The sequence below is a fragment of the Apteryx mantelli genome, chromosome 14 (genome assembly GCF_036417845.1).
Source record: "Apteryx mantelli isolate bAptMan1 chromosome 14, bAptMan1.hap1, whole genome shotgun sequence".
NCBI classification, from domain to species: Eukaryota; Metazoa; Chordata; class Aves; order Apterygiformes; family Apterygidae; genus Apteryx; species Apteryx mantelli.
Window position 1 is genome coordinate 8,055,554 of NC_089991.1, and position 24,498 is coordinate 8,080,051.

The window sequence follows — 24,498 nt, forward strand, 5'->3', positions numbered from 1 at the left end:
TTTCCATGTGTAAGCTGTGTCTCTCTAAGAAGGCTTTTCCTTTATCACTGCCCCAGTCACCTCTTCTCAGTGGAGAGCAGGTCCTAGTCCCATTTCTGGAGCATACAGAAGCCAGAGGTTTGTGCGTCCGTGCAGGAATGCTGCTGGTTGACTGCTCCAACAGTGCCACGCAGTGGCCACTGCAAGTAGTTGAGAGAGCTGTGTCTTGGGAGAGTCTGTCCTGTCTTTCAGGGCCGGATTGTGGCAGCTCAGTGGAGCTCTCCTAGGCATTCATGTCTGATGTGTTATGTTGTTCCTTCAGTGAGCTGACCCCCAGTCTGCCCCAGTGCCAGCTCCCGGCACCTGGGTCACCTCTCCTAGCAGAGGTCATCAGCTGGATTCCCTCTCCTTAGCGTGTCAGTTGTGTGCTTTGCAGGCTGAGTCGGTAGTAACAGCTATGTGAAAAACTTTCGTGCTGGCTTTCCCTGTGATTACATGGAATTTGGATACCAGGTTGCAGGAGGCAAAAGCACCAAGGCCTTGTGTCATACTGATCTTATTTCAGAGATACTGAGCATCCCCTTTTGTGCAGAGAGGGCTGATGCATCCGTGTCTAAGGTTTCCTTTCCTCCTACAGGTTATTGAGAAGAACCTGAGCGGCTGGTGGTACATTCAGATTGAGGAGAAGGAAGGCTGGGCTCCTGCTACGTTTATCGATAAATATAAGAAAACAAGCAACGCATCCAGGCCAAATTTCCTGGCTCCATTACCCAATGAGATGGCCCAGCTCCGGGTTGCTGATGCCGCAGTGGAAAGCAGTGCCAATGAAGAAGCCACTGGACCGTGCAGGCCTCTACCAGAGGCTCCTCCAAATGGTATGGACTGTGGAATAAAGTGGGCCAAAGACTGGAAGGGGAAGGAGGCTGCTGAGAGTGCGGACATAGCCTTCACCTCTGGGTATGAGGAGATCTCGGACCATGATGTGGAGGAGAAGCCCAGCCTGCCACCCAGGAAGGAATCAATCATTAAATCAGAAGGAGAGTTAATGGAGAGGCAGAGGCCTCCTCCCAAGCCTCCAGGCATGATTTTGCCCATGATCCCACCAAAGCAGTCAGCAGCCCCAAAGGACAATAAGAAGCCAGAGCTGAAAACAGAGAAGGGCAAACTGTTCCAGCTGAAAAATGAAATGGGACTGGAATGTGGACACAAAGTGTCGGCCAAGGAAGTGAAGAAGCCAAATCTCCGACCTATTGTCAAGCCAACCAAGCCAAAAGCTGAGCCCTTGGAGGACAAGCCTGAGCCACTTACCCAGAATCCTTTCTTGAAATCAAGACCCCAGGTCAGGCCAAAGCCTGCTGCAGCCCCCCGGGCTGACCCACCTCCAGCTGATGATAAACTGGACATTTGTAGCCTGCGAAGCAAGCTTAGACCTGCAAAGTGCCAAGAGAAATCCTCTGAGCAGGACACCGCTGCCAGTGAAAATTCCTTCGGTAATACCACGGTCCCCTCAGAGACTTCTGGAAGGTTTCAGGAGCGACCGAGTGTGGAGAGCAAGCCTCTGCCTAAACTGGACAGCCACATCGCAAAAGAGGCACTGCCCAAATGTCCTCTGGGCCCAGCAAAAATAGCTCACCCTGAGCCGAAGAGTGACTACCCAACTCCCAGGGAGCCCCCGCCTCAGCGGCCTGTTGTACCACCCCGTAGACCACCGCCCCCAAAGAAAACAGCATGTCCTGCCTCTGGCCCCACGTCAGAGCTGAAAGCCCCAGTGCGGGAAGCACCTGAAATAAGATCTTCTGCCGTACCGGGCAGGCCCATGCTGGTTCCACCGAAAGCCAAACCGTTCCTGTCTGCTTCAAGCCAAGACGAAGCCAAAGTAAAAAGCAGCTTAGTCCCAAAGGTAATATCCAAGCCAGTGGAGAGAGGGGAAGCCAAGGAGAGGACCTCTGTCCCCTTCTCCAATCTGGACATCTCCAAGGAAGCTCTCTATGTGGCAGTGGCAGATTTTGAAGGCGATGAGGAGACCAACAGCTTTAAAGAAGGGACTTTATTTGAAGTTCGTGAGAAGAACAGCAGTGGCTGGTGGTTTTGCAAGGTCCTGACTGGGGGGCCCTGTTGGGAGGGCTGGATCCCTTCCAATTATCTAAGAAAGAAGCCATAGTCTGTCTTCTGTTTACACGGTTGGAGGTTCCTTGTTCTCTCACCTGAGTATTTAATTAGCTTATTAATTTATAGTTTGCCATAAAGCTGGCTTAAAAAAAAAAAAAAAAGAGATACCATACATTCCAATTTGTCCCCTTCTGAGGTAGTGTGCAAGAAGCAAGCTCGACCTACGCGGCTAGGCCTCCATGTCCGATCTGTGTGCTCCCACCCTCCCTCCTCCCTGCGTCCCTGGAAATACTTCTCTCCTTTGGCCGTGTATGACAGCCCAGCCATGTAGTGCTGTTCTGAACAAGCTTCCTGGCATACAGGGGCTAACATGGTTCTCCCTGCTAAGGAGGACATTGATACCTTGACAGGCATTTTTGCCACCTGTACAGGGAATTCAAAGGAAATACAGCAGGAGCCAGGTCAAGAAATGAAGCTTGGCCTGATACCAGTGAAGGAAATCCGGACTCACAAAATGATTTGCTTTTCCCTGAGACTCAGGGTCATGGTCAAATGTTGTACGTCATATTGCTTAGTTCAGGTGTATAACAGAGTCATAGGAAACATGGAAACAAGGAGAAATGAGTGTTCAGAGTCAGGTCCCTATAGCTCTGTGTGCACATGCAGGCACACATGCACATTGGAGGTCAGGAGTTGTGCTCTAGTTAAGGTCTGTGCCTTGCTTCCCCACTGCGCATGCCATAAGACAGTCCTTAGGTCCTTCTCTCTTCTACAATGACAAGTGTTAATTTAAACATCCTCCTCTTGGAAAAAAAATACACACACACACAAATATTACAGGTCCTCTCTGTGCTCGTCCAGGGCTCTATGCAGACTTGCACCTTGCAGTGTTACAACCAAACAAGAGGTGTTTTGCTTCGGTAGCTGAAGAATACTATGCAATGCACAGAGGACCAGAATGACCCCATAAGCCCTGGAAAGACGATGCTTTGCTTTCCTTCTAACACAGACTGCGCTGCCTGTTGGACTAACCGGGGACGGCCCGTTCCCGTGACCCACCAAGCTTCCCAGGGCTGGCAGGCAGCAGCCGGAGGTGGGTCCTTCAGTAGGTGCTGATATTATGAAGTGCAATCCAGAATGTGGGAGTTCAGCTCCTCATGACAGCCAGTTGTGAGGTGTGTCTGGTGCTCAGGTGTTCCCTGTCTCTCTGGTTAAATTCTCTTTCTCATGCTTCCTTATTTTACTTTTCTTCATTCTGCTGAGGGGAAGGGGACAGCGTGGAAGAATACAAACTTCTAGTTGACTCTGTCTTCCTAACCATGCTGGTTTGTTAAACTCTCTGAAATGCCTTGTTTGTCTCCCCATCTGTCTGTCTTCCTGTACTCTAAATACTTTCATTACATCCTGTGTGTCAGTCTGCTTGGGGGCTTCAGGTCAAAGTGCGCCTGGGTTTTTTCCGTGAAACTCCTACCTGCCAAGCCTAATCTTGCAATATTTATCCAGGCTTGCAACATTTATACCAGCAGGAAGACAGACGTGGTCTGCCCAGCTGTCACTCCCTTGTGCTCCTTTCTTCCCATCTGTACTTGGCTACTTGCAGATTCAGGACAACATTTCTCTGTCCGGAAGAGCTTTAAACTCAGCACTTCTGTGGGTTTATTGTTGACCAAGCCCATCTGCCCTGTCTGTTCTAATTGCAACTGTAAGTGCTGCAGACGCAACTCTGCAGCCACATTGTTTTGCTGCTGAAAACAATTATAGTTTTCCCTCTAATTTGAGGCTGGCAGAATTGAAGACACTGCGTGCTGCAGGATTATTGTCCACTCCCCTGAACGTTTGCTTCCATCCCATATTTTCTTCTGTGAAAACACGTGTGGGTAAAGATATCTATCTCTGTCTGTGTACAGAATGAAAATGGTAGCGCCTGAGGCCAGGGTCATTTTGAGAAGGTGATGGGGGCAGTTTTTCCTAGCCCTTGTTTTGATCAAACAGAGAAGCCATCCTAGTGCATCCTAGTATCCAGAAGCCCCAAGGCTGATTTTTAGCCATGGGAATTGATGCGCCCAGGTCTCTGGCTGATTCCCCTCCCTCCCACCTACAATCTTCTCTGATCGCATGTTAGGGCTGACTCACCTGATCTGGCAATAAACAATACATTTGCAACAAGATCCAATAGCAAAGTTACTTGTGTGGCACTTAGAGGTGTTGACGTGCTCCCAGGAGAGTTGCACAGTGGGTTCAGAGAACAATACTGCCTTGTCTCTTTGCATCTCTTGCTCCATTAAAACTCTCTTGCTGTGGAAATGAAGGCAGCCCTTAGGATGAGTTGAGACAGAGTTGGCCAGCAGTCAAATTCAGCTCCCACTTTTGCTGAGGAAGGGGCCAGAAAGAGCCATGTCCCTCACCGCCTCATCCGTCCCGGTTGCTGTCGGTTGTTCCAAGCAGCAGGTTGAAGGGGCTGTGCACCCTTTTCCTGGGGTTGTGCTTTCTTGCTCTCTCTTTGCTGCACAGCCTTTTTGGTCTCAGAGGTGTCTGTCTCATTTCTCCATCTCGTAGACCTCACTGATCCAAATTTTCCTCATATGGGACAATGCTATTTCTGTTTTTCCATACTAAATGAGGGCTATTTCTGTTTTCCTCCCAGACTGAACAGTAGAACTGGTAGTGCTTCATATTGCTGACACAAGTACTGTATTTGGCTCATTGAGAGTGTGACAGGATTGGTCCTTTGTTCCTCAAGAGCTTCTAGGAACGTAGGCTCAGTTCCCAGCACGTACTGTATGTGTGGGGTCATCCTTCGCAGGATCACGGGCACCAGATGCCTTCCCCATCCTACTGCTCCTCAGTCGGGGGGGGGGGGGGGGATTGCCCCATGCTGTCTTTGAGGTGGGAACGGACCTCAGTCTGGAACAACGGATCCCAGTAAGGAAGATGCTGAGAACCATTGTGCCAATAGAGTTGTTTCCTTCGGCTATCCAACACTTCTCCCTTTTGCTTGGTAGTACATAGACCCTCTGACACTGAGCAGCGAGGGCTTGCAGCTGGCTCTCATGCCCTCTGCCAGGAGGTACCTCCTCTCTGTACCTTGCACGTAAAATGAGGCTAAGTTCACTGACTACCTCATGAGGAGGAGGAGGGTGGCCTGGGAGGCTCGGTTCGCTGGTGTTTGCCATGCACTTTGAGATCTGCAGGGTACCGGAGGGAAGGGCCACGTGTTTTCTTGCACGTGTTGCCCTGCTGGCCAAACACCAACCTCCCTCCCCTCCCACAGCCGCCAAAGCATTTGCCCACCACCAGCAAAGCCCTTCCCAGGCAGCCCCGAAGCCAGAACTCGCTGCGTGGGGGACAGCACCGTGTCTTGTGGCACAAGAGCCGTGTGTCTGGGGGTCCCTTGGCTTGGTGCAGCCCAGGCAGGCTGGAGGCCTCTTGCTGCACCTCGCTCCTTCTCGCAAACTCTACAAGCCTGTTTGTTTGTCTGTGTCGCTCTATATTATGTAAGCGCGTATAAGTCTACATTACTGTGGGCGGGTGGGGGTGTCAGCGGAAGATAGATGTAGCTGTGTAAATGCCGTATCTATACTTTCACCATTAGAGGGTTGATTTTTTTTTTTTATTTGGTGGGTTTGTTTTTTTTTTTTAATAAATAAAAAGAAACTGCTTGACTGGTTTCAAGCACAATTGTGAACCCGTGTCTGCCTGGCATATGTCCGCGTTGCTACATGGTGAGCTGCCTTGGAAAGTGCGTTGCTGTCCTTTTTAGAGCGATGGCAGCTCTACCTGGTTACCTGGCTCAGGTTTTGCATTTGCCTCCTGTTCTCATAGAGAGCTGAAAGGTTTTTTTTTTTTTTTGCTCTACCAGGCAGGCCGTTTGCGCAAGCTTCTTCAGTATGCTTTACTGCTCATTGCCACAGCTCCCAGCCCACGTTTTAGCTCTTACCACTGACTTGCCAGAGCAGAGGAGCTGATCTTGGGAAGACGTGATGGTCACCACAGCCATCATTTGTCACTGCCTTGTCCGCAGTCCCAGGCAGAGTGGGAGCAAATTGTCTCTAAGGTGTGAAATGCAGCTGTATAACTGGAGTGGGGGCACTTGGGCTCACCAAATGGTGTGTAAAGAGATGATGCTTATTGCTGAGCTGGTGGTAATGTCAGGGAGCCCTAAGCATGATTCCTTTCGGCTGAATTTGCTTATGCTGCAGAGGACCCGTCCCCAGTGTAAAATGTTCCTCTTTTTGTCCTCAGGGCACTTTTGTCCGTGGGGAGATAAACAGGGCTGTTTCTGTAGTTGCCTTGCTTGTGTGTGATGTTCTGGTGGAGCAACGTCTGACTCCAGATCCCAGTGCTCGCATCCTCTGCAATGGCAGTTGTGGTTGTTGTCATCCCAGAGCATCTTAAGCCCAGGTGGAGAAGGTTGGTTGGAGAAAGCAGCCCAGCAGGAGCCTAGATGCCACCGCTGCCTGTTTGTTGTACCCCTGCGAAGTTTGGCTGGTGCTGTCTCATCCTCCAGGTACACCTCCCCAAAAGCTTCCTGCAGGTCAGCCCCTTGCGCTTCCCAGCACCCTGAGCACGTTTCCCAGTGCAGTCAGTGGGGCAAGTCCTGCTCCCTGCTGTTGGAAAGTCCAGATACATTTCCTCAGCTGGTCTCCTGCCTACCAGAAAAGCGGAAGAAATACTAATAAGCTGCTTTAAAATCCTGCCTTGTGGGGTAGGAAAGGAAGCAGACAAGCACTGTGGGTGTGTAGGGGAAGGGAAAGGGCTGCCCTAAAGGGTTTCTCGAGAAAAGGCCCATCCGTCTTGGTGATCTGAAGTACGTCTGGTCTGCTTCTCTCCTTCCCAAGCACCCACATAGGTAATGGGGCTGAATGGCCCTTTTGTGGGGCCGTTCGAAGCTCTGAGGAGGCCCCAGAAAGCCAGGCACCCCCGATAATCTGCAGGTGACTCGTGGTGGGTGCCGCAGGGGCAGAGGGCTTTGGCCCCGCTGCTTCCTTGGGCTGCAGATGACAAAGTCGTGCCAGCCCTGAGGGGGACGCGGTCGGTTGGCAGCCAGGTAATGACCGAGCCTCTGCGTGGGAAGACGTAAGTAAGTAAAAGTGAGCCATGGCACTGGCGAGACTTGGGCGCCCGCTGGCACCTGGTCCCACTGGGTGACGCAGCGGGGGCCACGGGGGGCTCCGTCCCCTCCCCGTGCGTTGCCCTGAGCGCTGGCTCTGCTCCTCCGGCCGCAGGCACCCGCGGCCGCTGCGCGGTGCTGTTGGCTCGGCGCAGCAGACCCCGGAGACAGGCCCGGGGCTAGCAGCCAGCGGCGAGGAGGGGGCTGCCAGCGGGCATGGCTTCGCTGGGGCTTCTCTAGCAGGACTGTGGCCAGGCTGCTGCCTGCACCGTCCCTTGCAAGGGGGTGGGACAGGCCGTGACGCTTGGACTTCTTCTGACTTAGAGTCCTGAGGTATGCATCACCCAGGTCTTGTATCACTCCTGTGCCACATTTTGCCTCTCTGCCCACCTCGCTGCCACTGGATGCCACTGTAGGAGCAGGATTTGGCCGTAAGTACATCTTTCTGCACGGTCCATGCCCTGCTCCAGCACGGGGGGGGGGGGGGGGGGGGGGGGTTCTCCTGCGTTTCTATGGCTAGTGAAGGCTGCAGCCTTATTTAATGCTAGTAACATGGGTGTATTCGCTTGGCCACCGTTTCTGGCCCTCAGTGTACCCCAGTGCTCATGGTCAGGAGAAGCATTGATGCTGATTTAAAAGGTGCTCAGAAAAACATGTTTTTCTCTTCCATCTCCATGCAGAGCTGGCTCTCCCCAGCCAAGGCAGCACTGCAGGCTGCTGCCAGTCCTCCTGGGTGCTGGGCTCATCCCTGCCCGTGAGGCCGTGGCATTGCGCCCTGCCACACACTGGGGGGCATGGTGGATGTCCTAGCCCACCCCAAGCAGCCCCACTCCCAAAGCACCACCTGGGCTCGCTGTGTGCTGGCGAGCCATGTGGCACCGAGCGCAGCCTGCCCGAGGAGACCCCGGCCAAGCTCCTTGCACAGCATTGGAGTGTGGCCACATACGGCACCATTTGCCACTTCGGTCACTTCTGATCATTAGATTACGGTGAAGCCATGGCCACCTCTGTCTGCAGATGATGGAAACAGGTGGCTATAGGCACTGCGAGAGCTACTTAGAGCTGCTTTGCAGCACTTTCGTGCTTCAAGCCTGGCAATTTAGTCACTTTGAGCTCAAACCAGGTTGAGCCTGGTGATTCCTGAAAGGGCAGCGACGGAGCCTGCTCATCCCGAGAGGCTCTTTGCCATTCAGGCTGGCGCGGGTACGTGGCCATGTTAATTGGGCAAAAGTAGGGGTTGGAGCCCGGGACCCAGGTGCCTCCTGGCAGGGGGCTGTGGCACTGCCTGTGCAATGCTCACATCGGTAATGGGGACAGGAGACAGGCAAAAAAGGAAGGAAAGAGCATCTTCCGCGGGTACTTGAAGGCAGAAGGGACTGAGAGGGTCTCTCCCACCACGGGAGCCGGGGCAGCATCGCACTGGGGCCAGCGCTGCCAGGCGCCGAGGCCGGCGCAGTACCGCTCCGCCGTCAGCCCTCGGGCAGAGCTGGGCAGCACCGCTTGCAAAAGGCATTTTGGGCATAAATAGCCGCTGCCAGGCTCCTTGGCCGCCTGCGGCTCCCTGGGGCTTAGCGCAAACAGTGCAGTGGGGCCGCGCTCTTGCCAGCGCAGCGTTATGAATGAATTCCCCCGCGCCGCACTAACCACATCTGAGGCTATGCCACCGGTGCCCGGCTGAGCGTATAAACAGTTTACAGATCGGCCTTCTGCTGGCCTCCGCGCGTTAAGTAACGAGCGGGCAGCGGTGCAAAAAAAGTAACTAACTGTGCAGCCCTTCTGCACCCCGGCTGCTCTCGCGTGGGGGACTTGGCCCCGGCCGCCGCCGCCGAGAGGGTGAGGGCTGCTGGCGGGGGGAGACGCGGCACCCGGCTGCACCGAGGTCGTGGGAACCCGGGTGGTACCGCCGGCGTGCAGCACGGGCGCTCTATTTATTATATATTATTAGCCTCGTTCGCTCTTTTTTTGGGGAAAAAAAATAAAATAAAGTTTTTTGCTCACCCAGCAGGGCAACAGGTTTTAAATGCCAGGGAGAACTCCTACAAGCCAAAGTTTTATTTGTTTCATAAACAAGTAAAATTATATTAATGTAAAACAGGTAAATGGACAAAAATAAAACACGCAGCACTGAACACAACGCTATAGAGTACTGACAGGTAGAAGTGCAGTTCCCTCCCTCGTGCGGCTCCCCCCCTCCCCACTCCCCCAAATGATTTGCTCGAAAAGCCTAATACAGAGTCCAAAATCTGATTCAGCTTAAACATGATGTACAGATCACAGTATTGAATCATAAAGGTAACAATAAGAGAGTAACTGCCTTGGGAAGGGGGAAGGTAAAAGGGTTCCCCCTACTTTCCTTTTCCTTCTTTCTTTCTTTTTTTTTCCCCACAAATAGATTAGGAGGAGAGGGGGGAAAATCCAAGGAATAAACACTTTTTCACTCCTATGTATATATATATATAGATATATATATATAAAAAGCAGGATTCTCAGTGAACACAAAATTCTATAAAACTACCATGGATCTGTGTTATTTTCTCCCCCTGTTGTTTTTTTTAAAAGTTGCTTTAAAAAGGATAAAAAGTGCACAGACACCCTTATAAGGCACAAACAGATCTTCTGTACAAATCATATATCATCAGACTGTTTTAAAAAAAATAGCAATACGAGTACTAACGATTAAATCTGTAAGAGGCTACCTTTTCCTGGAAATCTTGTTAAGAGGCCTCTGCGCCTAGTTTGGAAAATTCCTGTTGCTCTCAGGGAGGCAGGGCGACGTGTCCGCTGCTGCTCCTTTCCCGCGCCACTGCACAGCTGCACCCTGGACCCCGGCTGGCGTAATTACCCTGAACGGGCTCCAGCCCTTGCTGGCCCTGCTGGATGCTGCCCTTCTGGAAATCAGCCACAGCGAAAATGAAACCTGCGCAACGCGGCCTCCTCCGTGAGTTGGAAGAGCTCTGGCTCCAGCCTGCGTTGGATTTGGTGTTTCTCCCTTCTGGGTTAAAAGAAGGGGTACAGCAAAACCCCCAGCGGTACAAGTAGCCTGACGACTGGAGGCGCTGCACCGCTCGTGCACGGCCGCGGGCTTAGCCCTGCACACGCGTATGCTCTGTGCATTTACTGGCAGGGCCCCAGCAGCGCCGAAACGGGGCAGCAGCACGGCCCGGGGACGGGCACTTGCGTCTCCGAGCCCAGCTGGTCCCAGCCAGCGCCGCTCGCGTCCCTGCGGCGATCTCAGCCAGCTCCGCCGGGCTTCCTCGTCCCGCACCGGCTTCCCACTCCCGCCTGTGGCTGCGCTCCAAGGGGCAAGGCTAAGCCCGGCTTCACCCCGCCATCACCTACTTTTGCCATCATCCTGCTCTCGGCATTGCGCCCACTTACTACGTCCAGAGCCTGGCTCTCCACCCGGGAACTGGGGCTGAGCACCAGCGCAGCCATCTCCGGGCCGGGCAGCCCGGCGTGCGGGATGGCTCAGCCGCGGAGGCTGCCCGCGCTGCGCCGGCCCCGCACCGAGCTCGCGGCTGGTCCCTGCTCTAACGAACGGCCCGGCCGAGCACCCGCCGGCAGGACACAGCCAGCGCGTGGTGCAGCTGAGTTTCCCAAAAGGGCTCTGCCTCGCCAAGCCGCTGTGCTCTCGGGCCGATGCTGCAAGGCAGCGGGTGAGAGCAGCTCTCCTTCTAAAGGCGCCTCTCATTTATACGCTTAATGAAACTATTAATTAGCTCTTCAAGGCGGGAAGGGGAGTTTGCTTTATGCCCCGTACGATGGCATGTTAGAACAGACTGCAGAGCAGAAACGGCCTGATGGGGGAAGAGGATTATCTGATCCCCTGGGTGTGCTTTCCATGATGTAAGAGACCATCTGGGATAAGGATTGATTACAGTTATGTAACTGATTACACCACTGACAACAGCACAGCCAAAACACCACCCAGGCAATCAATCAGAACCAGGATCGGTGGCAACACACCCAGAGCTACCAGCACCTAGGAGAAGAGAGGCTGGAGCGAAGCTGGGTAAAGGGACTGGCGTGGAGAAGTGACGCACAGAAAGTCAGGCTGCGCCCCTGGGCCCAGAAGCCCTGTGACACGCATGGGTTGTTTCCTTTTTTTTTTTCATTTTTAGACTACGATGCGATAATTGCACCTTTCTGAAGAAAGCAGTATGTATGCACACGGTGGCACACACAGTCACTGGGTTCGAATCACACCAGCCCCTCTTGCATCCTCCACCTTCCCTTCCTTACCAACCTGGCCTCTCCCAGCTGGAAACCCGGCCAGGCTCGGTGGGTGCGTGGGTGAAAAGGAGTGGAGAGGCCCCGTGCAAGTGAGCAGAGGACGGTGGTGAGTTCCTACAGGAACAGCGGAAAGGAGGACATCACGTTCCCCACACCCAGCCCTGCTCCAGCCTGCTCATATGCTTCCCAGCTCGTGTAGGTTGCTGCCGTTTGTAGCTGTCCAATATCACAGCTGAAATCTATTTACCTTTTAAGTCCCAACATCTAATAATAGCCTCAGAGGCTTTTCTTTCCTCCTCCCAAGTAAAGCCAAGCGAGACTCCCTATTCATTTCAACAAGTTCTTGTCTACTGCTGAGGCCTTTCCCTAGGAACCAGAGCAATCCAGGCAGATGACAGCTTTGCTGTGAAAACCTGGAGAGGCAGGAGAAAGACAGCAGGTAAAATCAGCGCATATGCAGTCCCAAGAAAGAAAAGGTGACCCGGCTTGAACTGGGTCAGAAATGGATTTCCTACCACAGGCTCCAAAAAGTCCTCGCGGGACTCGGATGGGGAAGGAGGAAGGCTGTGCCCTGCCGTGGCGCTGGTTACAGGGGGAGGGTTAAAGAAAAGTGAGGCAGGACTTTGCAAGATGGCAACTACACCAAGTCCTAAGAGGAGCAGAGCAAAGTGCAAGCGCACGTGCGTGACTGTGACAAACCCTCCCTTAACAGCTATCATTTTAGACGATGGTAGGCCATCGCTTTTCCTCTTCCTCAGCTGCTGGCCAGATGTGCTGCCGGCCTCCTCCAAGATGCCCTGTCAGTCCCTGCCCTAAGCCAAGATCATAGCATAGTTGTCCAAAAGCGGGTTTAAGCCACAACCACGTGGAACAGGCTGCAATTTACAGCTATGTAAATCAGCCAGCCATACTGGAGATGAGTTAAACAACCCATCATTACTGACCGCTACTCAGGTCACTGTTACTACAGCTGTTCTGACTGTCTGGGGATTGCAAAAGGGCTCATGTTCATCGCTGCTAGCCCCAGTGGCTGCTCCCTAGGTCTCACTCAGCCTCCCTGTCCAAAAAATTCCTGCTCTGCCAAAAAAAAGCAAAAGCTGCTTCATCTAAGTTCAAACCAGCTTCTCCATGTGCCCAACAGCCTGTTCAGGCGGCCAAAACCCAAACAAGTGAGACTCTTGCTGTGCTACTGTTTTGGCCTGAACTTGTTCCCCAGTTACAAACAAGATGAATGTTACTTTTCCAGATCAGTTTTGTCCACTCTGAACCCTTCCAACCGGGTCTTATCCTAAGACAAGTTTTTGTTCCATCACAGCAGGGCACCAGACACTGCTGCAAGCACTCAGCAGCAGCTCAGAGGTGTTTGGGTTTTGGGTTTGGGAACTCTGGTGGCACCCAGCACTGAAATAATAGCAATCATCTCCCCCTCCTGGTCTGCACCATAGCAAGCCTTCTCCTCAGAAGAAAAAAAGAGCCTTTGCACAGGAAATTTCTCATTTGCAGCTGGTTTGGGTCCATAAAGTGATTCACTGGCTTCATCTGTAGGCACGTGACTTTTCAAAGCCTGGCTTGTATGGCAGCCTTGGCTTTGGGCCCCGTTAGATCCTCAGCTCAATTTTATCCCTGAATTGTGCCCTACCGGTCAAATAAGGAAACACAGATAACGAGCCACTTGGTAACGACTGACCAGCACGATAACCCATAAGCAGGGACGGAAAGGCATGGTTACTGCTAGCGGAGTTCTCCCCTCCTACAGCCCGAGCCGGGCACTAAGGACGGTATATTTTAATAACATCTTTGATGACCCGTCGGCAGATTGGGCAGCAGGCGTTGAGTTGCTTCTTCAGCTTAAGACCACAGGTGTTGCAGAGGCACATGTGTCCGCAGGTGTAGATCACCGTGTCCACCTCGCTGTCAAAGCAGACGGTGCATTCCCCGTTCTTGCTGCTTGATGGCTCCGGAGGGGGGAAGACGGGAGAGATGGGAGGACTCAGGGGGGAGCTGGGAGCAGTCACTGCAAAGGAGGAGGAAGAAACAAGATCGTTCAGTCCCCAGGATGGCACAAACTCGACTGATAATGTACAACGAGCACCCCCTCAAGTAAATTTTTTAAGGCACTTCCTTCCTTAGCTGTTGCCTAGTTTCTCTGGCCAAATAAAATCCCAGCTTATTTTACCTGTCTAATTGGTAACACAAGTATCGTTCCAGCCAGAGCTCGACATCTGTTTTATACAGAGAAGGCCAAGGGCTGCTTGCTTGGGCTTCCCCAAGCAGCGACGCTATTCGCACACCCGTCTCAGGGTGCCGGCGAGCAGAGCCCCACTCTCCCAGACGGAGCTGTGCTCCGAGCAGGGTGCCTTGGCATCCAGCCGTCTGTGCCGTGCTGCTGCAGCGAAAGTACCAGGCAGGGCATTCGTGCACCTCTGCCCGAGAGCCAAACAATAGCACACGAACACTTCTTCGGGCAGCCGTCCGGGAGCGGACAACTGACAGCGCCGAGAGAGGCAGTCCGGTTCGTGCAAGACTTGGGAGCGCATGGCTGGGGATCTGGGACAGGAGCCTGGGAGTTCCTGCCTCTCTCGGTCCCATTAACCCACAGATGTGCAACACGGCACATCTCGGCTGTGCCAGCACCGCGGCCGCAGCCAGGCAAGCTTTGGAGGGACCAGCAATGTCTTCTCTTAGACTGACTGATGTAGTAACACACAGCCCTTCTTCAGGCTGCGAAAAGCTTCTCACCTATTTGTTTTTCCTTCCAATTATTTCTGCCGGTCTCACAGCAGATGTAAGATCTCCCCACTAACTTCGCCCTGCTATCTTATATAGTCCTAGCACATGCTGTCAGCGTGTGTTCGTGTCTCCGTGTACTGCAGTCTGGGGAAACCCGAACCCCTGCCCTCGCAGGGGGCAAGCTGCAGTTTGACACGCTGCACACACAGCAGCATACCTCCCAACCCGGAGTTCAGGGCCGAGCGCTCCCTTACCGAGCGATGACTCTGAAGCAGACGATGACCTGTTCACGCTGAAGGCCATATCTGAGTCGCTGTCATACTGTGAGCCGCCGGGGGATCCTGAGGGAGAGACGGTCACTGGGCTGGACTGCACAGTGCCTGCAAACACAGCAGAGGTTCAGCCAGCTGCAGGGCGAACGCACATCTCGCATGGAGATCCCAAAACCTGGAGCTACATGTTCCTCAGCATGGTGACTCACTTCCACACTGCATGGCAATGACGTGCTTTAGCAATAAAGTATAGCTGCTGCTGAGTTAAGTGCTGCCCCTTACCAGTGTCGTAGGTACATAATTTTACATGTGACCGCCTGGGCCATCAAGTACTGGACCTTGCTATGCCATCATATAATTTCTGTCCAGTACTTCAATGAGGTGAAAAATAGGTTATCTGACACCCATGATTTTGTGGTATTAGGTCACTTCCCCGCAGTCCTGATCTCTCCAAAAACAGCAGCCTCAGGTTATCAGTCTCGTTGTCAGTGCAGAGGCAGCTGGGAAAGCATCTTGCTTTAAAAGAGAAAACCTGTTCTACAAAGCCATCAAGATCTGATTTGTTGACAGTATCCTTAGAGAGAGAAAAGGAAAAGCACTGTAACAGGTCACCAGCAATAGTTAAAAAGTGACATTTGATACCAGAGTTGCGGCAGTGCTCGAGGAATGCTTGCTGTCTGTCAGCAACACACATACCTAAACCACAGCTCCTCTGACAGAAAACACCGCTGCTACTGAGGCAGGCGTTTCATACCTGTTGGCTGGAATAGTGGGTTTATAAAGAAGCTCTTTTATAGATGACTTCTCTAAAAACCAGCCAACCACACACACGTCCATCACTGCCTCCTTCCCTGTTGCTTATTTTACATTCCAAGTCTCATCCATTTCTGGTAGACTTCTATACGCTGCATACATCTACGTTACAGCTACCATGTCTCGCTTGTTCTTGTTTGTGAAAGCAAGGTCAGATCAGGAGCTGCTTACTCACATCGGTATCACTTTCCTCATGCAAGCAGCTCTGCAAAAGCCAACACTGCCAAGGCAAACCCACAGCTTGCATTCTGGCCCAAGCAACTTCACTAGCCAGGTGCTCCCCATTATTATCTCTTTCGGTTGCACTTACCCAATATTTTGAGCTGGTTGATTACACCATGGATTGTAAAAAACACCCAAAGAGACTGTGAGGTGTCCACGCACATTAGCATTCCTCGGCTGGCTCCGTTCACCCCGTGGTGCACCTCTCCATTCGGCAAGACCATAAAACTGAGAATGTCGCCACTGTTGAGGACAGGGAAAGCTCGGTAAACCACCCAGTACTCCTTGCGGTCCAAGAGAAAGTCTGGATCTGCTGGGAGCTCATTTGTCCGTAAAGTACTTGGATCACAAGAAGTGATGCCAAATGAAAGGGCCCCATAATATGGCAACCCAAGATGTCCTACTTCCACAAAGAGGCTTTCACCGATGTGCAAAGGCCGGTCAGAAAACACCAAAGTCCTATTGCTTTCTTGCCAGTTGGTGCATGCAACCATCCGGTCCTGAGAAAAAGTAACATCAGGTCCGCGGGTGGGGTGGAATCGCAGATCTGTATCCAGGAAGGCCGGGACCCCCTGGGCACGCTGCCGTCTGTTTGGGCAACAGGGGATGATGTGGTTGTCTGTCGGAAGTCCTGGTACCCGACTCAAGTTTAGGTTAGCAATTTTGGCCACCACTTGGTTATTCTCCAGTTCATTGTTATTGAAGTTGGCTGAATCATGGTTGCTCTGGGGAAGGCAAGTGCTGAGTCGTGCAGAGCTGAGACGGGCAGTGGTCATGGTCTCTGCAAACATGCTATCTGTGAGATAAATCCAGGGATAAATAAGGGATGTTAGAGTCAAGGTACAATTAGCTGTTTTTGTTGTTACTATTGTTATTATTTCAGCCTACAGATTATCTGAAATCCATTCTTCTCAATGGAAAAGCAATGCATGGCTGCATCTTGGCAGTAACTGAAAACCAACAAGTATTATAAAGTATTCATGTAATCTGAGAGCCCCTTCCACTGGTGAACTGGAAAATGCTGTAAACCAATGTGGTCCTACAGCTTTTCTGGTAGATGGGACTAATAGCTTTGCACTTGCTCTGTAAAAGAAGGAAATGTCTCAATATCCAGTTGTCTCAATATCCAGTTGTCCAAAGGTCTCGTGCAAGACAAATCCACAATACAGTAATGGGTGAAGAAGCACAAGCATGAATATATATTCCTTTCACACTCATTCACTTGTAACTGTGACATGTCTAGGCACAAGTGTGCTCAAAAGAGGCCATTTTACATAAATATTTCAGGCACAGTCACCTTGTTAAAACATATCCATCTGACTAAAGAATACCATCCCTCACACAGCTCACTACCATTGCTGATGTCTTTTATCAGCAAGTCAAACCATAGCTAGTATCTCAGGGGTGTTCACACCAGTGTAAAACTTGAATAACTGTTTGGAAGCGGAGATTTTTAATTGAGAGTTTGCCACAAAGCTACTTGCTGCAGGTGTTAGACAGAAGATTTCTGAAATAAGAGTGTTATTTTCTACTTTCACAGCAAAGAGAAAACCAGGATGCTGACTCTTAAGTCAGTTCCCAGATTTTCACCTTGGCCGCACTGGGCCAAGGGGGAATTTAAAGGCATGGGGAGGTTAGGGAGTGCCTTTCCCTCTACCAGCAGCACTGCCTGGGGTGGCTTGGACATTTCTCTCTGAAGGGAAGGCACCAAAGAGCTGAGAAAGGTCAAAGCATACGGAAATAAGAGCATCTGAATGAAACAGACTCCTTATGTTCCCAAAGATGGAGAAGGGTGAAGCATTCCAGCACCAACACTGCCTGCTATTTGGAGGAGAATATCACAAGGCTTTTACCAAAGAAGGTAAAACACCCGAACCCATTCAGCAGCTGCAGAGGACAGGCTGCCTGAGTTCAGAAGCCCATGCAGGGGAGGCCTCCCGCATAGTCTTGATGGCTGGACCAGCTGCTGCTTGCAAGAACAGGGAATTTAGCAAGAACTGCTGCAACAGAGGAGCAAGACACATCCAAGCTTCATGATGCTGAAAGATGCACTTCATGTATCTGCGTTTTGGGTACATTTCTCAGCTCTATTTGCAAAATTTTGGAAGGAGGAGTCAGAGAGACGAGGACATCTGCTAAGACACTGCTGCATCTGTTGTAAACCTGTTTGGTCCACTGGGTAGGTTGAGGGGCTTGGGACTTTGATGGAAAAAACCCAGAGCACTGGTGCTCTCAGGCCTCATCTTTCGCTCTGCACACCTGGCTGCCACAGGCTGGGACTGGGGAAGTGGTGGAAGGAAATAAGCAGAATTCTATTTTTCTAACTGTAATTTAAAGCGGAAGAAGGACTGCTGTGGTGAAGTAGCTGTACTGGCCAATACTGCAAATGTTCCTTCACTTCTGCAATGAGCACCAGAGGCTGAAGCATGTCACAGTTGCAATTACAGGATAAGCTGCTGGTGAGGTTTAATTACACATTTGAGACAAACAGAGCAGGCATGTTGTTTATGCATAGCATTCTTGGCTGTAAAATAATTGGTACCATTTTGAAGAATATCCATCAGAGCTGCATGCCCACTAAACTAACCATTTCACAGCTTATAGCTGGTGTCTATTCAGTGTGAGGACAGAAGCACCATCCTTTACAGCAGGTGCAGCTTAGCTTGGCTGTTAAGACTAAATCAACTCCTGGGAGCCTCCAGGAAAGGGGAACACACCTGTATTTTAAAAGGATGCCCTATGGTGTAGACCAGTTGAAAGCACTCTGTCTAACACTGAATTCACTTGAAATTTCAATGCCTTAAAAGTCACAGAAGGCAAGTCATTCCATGGCAGTTCATTCAGTTTGCCAATGGGAACAAATTCATTCTCTCTTGCAATCCACCCAACAGATGGTTCCTTGTAAATCAGACAAGCATCACCTGAATGCAGCGATCTACTTGCAGGATGAGGGGAGATGTGATATTCTGTGGCAAGGACCCCAAAGCACAGAGGAGCAGCATTACATTTCTCATCACTCTCCAGCTGGCAGATTACATCCTGTGCTGCAGCCAGCACTTTTGCAAGCACACGGTGACGACCGTTTGTAAGGGAAAAGATAAGTCAGCTTATGTTTGCAACACAGCTTGTTAAGCTACTGATCTAGGTGGGCATCAAGGCCAAAAGTTACCATCATCTGTATCACAAGACAGGGAGGAGAAATCAAAGACAAAATGACCTTAAATTTCTTGTCTAAATGAAACAAATTGGGAGAGGGAGGGATGTGAAGAGAACAGGATGGGAATAGGTTTCCGAACTCAGGGTTTGACACTACCACTGCTGTCAGACTGCCCTCTCCCATGCCTCGGTGCTTCCTAAAAATCCCACAGTAGCTCAGGAAGGTAACGTGAGAGGTTCTAAGCAGTCTGCAATGGAGATAAGAGATCCAGGCTGCAGCTTCAGCCAAGGACTGGGGAAGGTGCTAGGACACGCTTGGGAATGGGTCACTGTTCTTGGGGGACTAGCAGTAACTGGTAGCTGGAAAAGAATAGGGGAAGCCAGAGCTGGTCAACTTTATCTCTTCAGTCCCTGAGGACCTTGCTGTAAAGCAGCACTGTGCTGCAGCACACCACAGCAGCACGTCTGAGCTCCAAACAACGCTGGGTACAGTTACACTGCACTGTAAAGATTTCCATCTAGCCCATCACATGGCTGCTATAATGTGCAGCCTTAGGACTTTCCGTCTCTGACATCTCTGAAATATATTGCTTTATGGATTCCTGCCATTAGGAAAAGAAAAACAGTTAATTTGAGGTACAAAGTCAACAATAAACTGTTCTTAAGTGTCCCAGAGAAATGATCAACCAGATAAATCATGCATCTTTTCTCCATGATCATGCAACTGACTTTGTGGAAAGAACAACCGGAAGAGTATGCCACTTGCCAAAATATACACCTACCTAGTATTTGCACTTCATGGGTAATTCCATAGACATCTATGAGCGCCCAGAGAGGACCAGAAACTTTAATACCACAGTGAAACAAGATTGGCTCCTCGTCATTAATACTGTAGAAGACTCTCCCATGCCGGTCAACCCAGAAGGCCAAGATATTGTCTCTGACAGCAAACCTCTCTGGCAAAGCTTTGGCCCAGTATCCAGGTCGGGTCACTAGGTCCGGACAGGCGTACTTTGGTATGTCGTCAGAGCTCATCTGCGATGGGTCATGGATGGTGAAGCCAAAGCGTAGGGCACCACTCCATCCATGGTGCACAGCCACCAGCTTCAGCCTCACTTTCTCGTAGAGGTGGATGGGCCGGTTGGTGAAGGTGACCCCGTTACAGAAACTGTTCCTCCGAGTGGCCTTGCGAGAGTGAGCATCCAGACGGACATTCTTGCCTTTGGCTTGGGAGTGGAAACGCGGCGGCTCTGTGATAGCAAGGACAGAGCGTCTCTCATGGCTGCTGTTGGGCAAACTGTAGTAGGGTCGGCTGGACACAGAACGGGTCTGGTGACTTGTGTCTGCAAAAGGAGAAAACACCAGCACCATTAGAAATGCTTAACCTGGTTTGCTCAGCCTGTGAAACCCTGCAACTGGCTTTCTGCTGGCGTTTCAGTGTTGCTTTGCATTGCTTGCTGGAAACTGCTCTATTTACGCTTGAAATGCTGTGGGGAGTCACAGTCTGCTCTTTGTTATGCAAACTGGCCCTCGGCTTTATGCAAATATAATACCAGTCTGGCACTTTTGGGCAAAGGTTTGGCAACCTGCCTGCCCTTTTACACCCCGCAAAGCCTGACGAAAAGAACATCTTTTTGTTCTGATCGGATGCATCCTATTCCATTCAGAAAGGCCTGATACTTTTGACTGTAACTCATGCATTTAAAATGCATGTGTTGTTAAAACAGCAGCTCGACTGACTGTGGCCAGATTCACATCATCACTGCGAATCAAGATTATTAAGATCAGAGATGCTCAAGCTGAAAGGTGATACTGGTAAGATACTGATTTTTTTGTGGGACATGAAGCCCCTGTCTCCTCTGTCCCTTAATTCTGTAGTAGTGAAAAGGAGCTTTTGACCCATACAAGTAAACCAGGGCATTTAGAAGCTGGAGTACTCCCTCCGCATCGCCAGAGTGTTCTTCCAAAACTTTCAACCCAGCCCCTGGTTCAGATACCAGATCCAACTGGCACATTAAGGAACACTTCATCCCGCAAAGCATCGCCTTTACACAGAACCTCCCATTTGAGCTCAAAGCACTTTATAAACGATGATTGTTTTTAGCTTCACAGCACCACAGATGGCACAGAAATCCTGCCATCCTCATTTTACAGATGGGAGAAGGAGAATTTATGGATGAGATCTTGCAGCATTGAAAGTCAATAGCGATTTTGAGATCAATTTCAAGAAAAGTAGATTTGAGGCCTAGAGTGAAGTTCATACAAGCATGAAGCAGAAATGAAAGAAAAACCTAGCCTTTCAATCTCGAGCCTTAGCTATTAGTCCACTGAGGCAGACAGTCTTTTTTGTACGGCCTCTAACACGTGGGGTCTTACTCCAAGACTGGGCTTCCATGACCATGACCATGACCACCACCACCACTGTTACGGGCACTTCTGTTTCTTCAGTCTCCCCCTCCCCCATCCACCCCACCTCTCTTCTTTTTTGCATTTGACTTTGTAGATTTTTAAAGCAAAAATGCAAGAAGGCCTGGGTGCTCAAAGTCATCCTGTTAAATAGAAAACTGCATCATATGCACACATTTATCTGGAAACATTTTGCCATGTTTGAAGCTTTAGAAACCGTCTGTCCGTTCCTTCCTTCAAGCTGCTTCCTCCCTGTTTGCAACCTCTGGCTTTGCTTCGTGTCAAGGGAAGGATTTTCTGACGCTTTCCTCTCGTGGAAAGAAACAACAGAAGATGCTGGGAACTCAACGGGGAGAGCTGGCAAGAGATCCACAATTGTGACACCTTCTTGCAAGCAAAAACATACCAGGTAGGGGAGTGAGAGGCTGGGACTTGCATTTGCTGAATTACTAAAGCCTCTAAGCAAGGAGCTGTGCTTGCAAACGCAAGAGAAGAGGGGTCACGGGCAGGATCTGAATGCAGGATTACTCCTCAAAAAGAGGCGTCTGAGCTATCAAGGCACAAAGTTCCTGTTTTCACCAAGGAAAAAGGGGAGTCCTACATTATCATAGGCAAAAGCAGTAGCTAAATAAAAGGTCTTTTGTACTCCCTTCATTTGTGCCGCACGTGACACACCGCTTAGCACTAGGTAATGGCTAATCCTGTCTGTACAGTAATGCAAATAAATATACCCTTGCCCTCACACCAGCGGGGGGTTTGCCATTTTGCTGCCAAGGCCAACAAGGCAGAGTCCCTGGGGAGCGCGGGAGGAGGAAAAGCCTCCCCAGGCGTTAAATCCCCTGCCCGGCTGCCAGTCACCGCGGTGCCTGTGGGGCACAGCACCTCACCGCAGCAGTGCCACGGGCCGGACACCTTCCCGCAGGACCACCGAGCTCCAGGACAAGGTCCCCTTCGTCTGCGGGAGGCCAGCCCCAACCACGCTCGCTCAGGCAATGCTCCGCAGGGAATTCGCCTTGTGGAAACAGGGACTGCGGGAGCCATTCCTCTAGGGTATTCCACGGAGAAGTTTTGTTTCTTGCCTCCTGAAGAGCTAAAACACAGAAGATGGCTGCTTTCAGCACTGATCCAACCGCTTTTCACGTGGGTGCTGCTACATGTGCCTGCCTGCAAATATGCCCAACAAATTACGCCGCTGCAGAGGAAATAATAATTTGGGGTTTCCTTAGTAAAGAGAGGCATGGCGGTACGAACCGAACTAGCACGTAACGCTGGGCTGGCGTGCCCGAGCAGAGAGATGTGAACACTGGGCTGGCCATGCTTCGCCAGAGCAGCTCCACGCTTTTCTTCTGCCTTCCCGGGCCCTTCGTGGGGCTTGGCTTCGGACGCCGGTTAAGCTCAGCCACCGAACGGTGCTCCGGGACAGACCCGAGGGTTCCTGCAGGACCTAACACTGCATCAGACCTTGTCTGGCTAGAGCTGCCCGGCGCAGAGCAGCCCTAGCTTAATAATCAATTGAACTGCATTTTCCTAGGATGCTTAAAAATAACTCCCCTGTAAAACAGAGTGGCCTGACCTCAATTTCACTTTGTTGGCAAGGAGGAGGAAGGAGGGAAGAGCATTTTTGTCCCCCAGCGTCACAAAAATCCCCTGCTTTCCACCCAGCGTGCGGCATCAGCCTTCCTCCCACATCAAGCCGGTGGAGAAAAGCTACGCCTGAAGAACGAGCACGGCACTTCTGGGAAGCGATATCCACCCTGCTGCATGGTTCGCAGGCAGGTACCTCTCACATCGCTTTCAGAACCAGCAGAAGACTGACGGGGCAGCGTCAGCGACAGCAACGCCGAGGACGGAAAAGCAATTACATCGGCCCACTTCAAACACTGCTTTCAGTCCACCCTGCCAGAGAGGAACTTCGGGCCAGGGCTTGGGTTTTGTTTTTTTTTCAGTTTTAATTTTGTTTTTTAAAAACAGGAAAGCATATTGTGACTAAACAATAGGAAAGTCTCCAGAAGGAAATGAATGGATAATTTATTTATAATGCCGTTCCCTCCTCGCATGAACACCTGTCGGTTGCCACCATGAACAAAGCGGCACACAGCCCAAGCCGGCAGAGGCACAGCTTTCCCAAGAAAGACACGTGACGCTGAACTCGGGCACGTGTTTTACGCCTTTATGTACTGGAAGGGCACTAGACAAGCTCAAAAAAAATGCTTGTGAATTTGCATTGCCCTAACTTGCGGCTCAACTTTTCTTGTTTTGCTCACATTCTGGTCCCTCTGCTACGTCTCTAGACCCTGCGAAACCTTCGCCTCCCCTCTCTGTGCTTCCCCCCAAAAGCAGCAGCCTGTTAGTGGGTTAATGACAGCCAAACCATGGCAGAAAAGCCATCCTATCCCAGGGTGCCTGATGCGGTGACAGGCAGAAAGAGCTACGCCAACTCTTTTTTCAGTGATAAGATTCCTACGATGCTCTGATCAAGTAATTTCTTCTCTTTATGCCTCGCTTCCCTGTCTAAAAGAGAGTGATAGTATTCCCGCACCTCGCAGGAAAAGGATTAAAAATTGTGACGTTCTCAAATGCTTCGGTGTCTGAGCGCTGTAAGCATTTAAGGAGGCTGGCTAGATTATCAGAAGGACACGAATGCCTTGGGTGAGCACCCACGGATGATGTCCTGAGGTCCCATCCAATATTTTGCTTCTTTTCCTTCGGGAGTTTGCTGGGTCCCTTGTTCCTGCTCTCCCCGACTGTGATTGCAGCGCTCACAGCATCAGTCTCTCAGACACAAGGGTGGGGGGGGGTTCAGCAAGTGGGAAACAAGCCAGGAAAATGGAAGAGAAAGCTCAACTGACGAAACATGAATGCTGTAGGTAAGGGCTCCTCACTGAAACTCGCTACGAGAAATCCTGATTGGAGTTCAGTATTTCCATGCATCTCCTTTGTAGTATCCCATGTGCCGCACTAAAACAATGCTGAGCTAACGGCGACCCATGCTCTCAACAGCAAGTAGAGACGTAGTTATCGCACATCTGAAACTGCACCTTCTCTAAAGGCCAGTACATGTGTTTCTTAGGTTATGCTGACCTTTGGAGAGGTATTTTAACAAACATGCACTCTGCATTTCAAAAAGGTACAGCGGACAGACCCTGGTCAAATTCCACATATTTATCATGGTTTCAGTTTTAAAAATAAACATTTTTCACCCATTTGTTCACAACATTAGGCTTGCTGCGGCACTGACATCCCACTGACGGCAGCAGACAAAATTCGCTACAAGAGCTCTCTCGAAAGCTGCTGCTCGCCAGGGTGCAAGGCAGAGAAGGGCTGTTTGCTTGGGGAGCTGACCTTAAGCCAGACTGATCCTGCCTTCGCTTGCACAGGCAAGCCAGGCAGGAATAATACCACGGAAAGCCCTGAAGTGAGGGAGAAGAGAATAACGTTCGAGGAGATGAACGCTGCTGGCAGAGAGCT

The 24,498-nt window shown here is 50.9% G+C and overlaps 2 protein-coding genes across 3 annotated transcripts in view; one reads left to right on the forward strand and one right to left on the reverse strand.

Annotated features, from left to right (window-relative positions):
- The window catches only part of SH3PXD2B (SH3 and PX domains 2B), an 89,155-nt gene extending 83,382 nt beyond the window's left edge, over positions 1 to 5,773 (forward strand). The window contains exon 13 of the mRNA XM_067304818.1: positions 617 to 5,773. Coding sequence (XP_067160919.1) covers positions 617 to 2,140 — 1,524 coding nt within the window. The 3' untranslated portion in view covers positions 2,141 to 5,773. The remainder of the gene's footprint in view (positions 1 to 616) is intronic.
- Positions 5,774 to 9,235: 3,462 nt separating this feature from the next.
- The window catches only part of NEURL1B (neuralized E3 ubiquitin protein ligase 1B), a 39,084-nt gene continuing 23,821 nt past the window's right edge, over positions 9,236 to 24,498 (reverse strand). Inside the window, exons 2-5 of one of the 2 annotated variants that reach the window (XM_067304915.1) lie at positions 19,407 to 19,967; positions 15,557 to 16,264; positions 14,416 to 14,541; positions 9,236 to 13,445 (exon numbers count right to left, since the gene is read on the reverse strand). In XM_067304915.1, coding sequence (XP_067161016.1) covers positions 13,201 to 13,445; positions 14,416 to 14,541; positions 15,557 to 16,264; positions 19,407 to 19,967 — 1,640 coding nt within the window. In that variant the 3' untranslated portion in view covers positions 9,236 to 13,200. The remainder of the gene's footprint in view (positions 13,446 to 14,415; positions 14,542 to 15,556; positions 16,265 to 19,406; positions 19,968 to 24,498) is intronic. The other variant, XM_067304916.1, reaches the window with a different exon arrangement.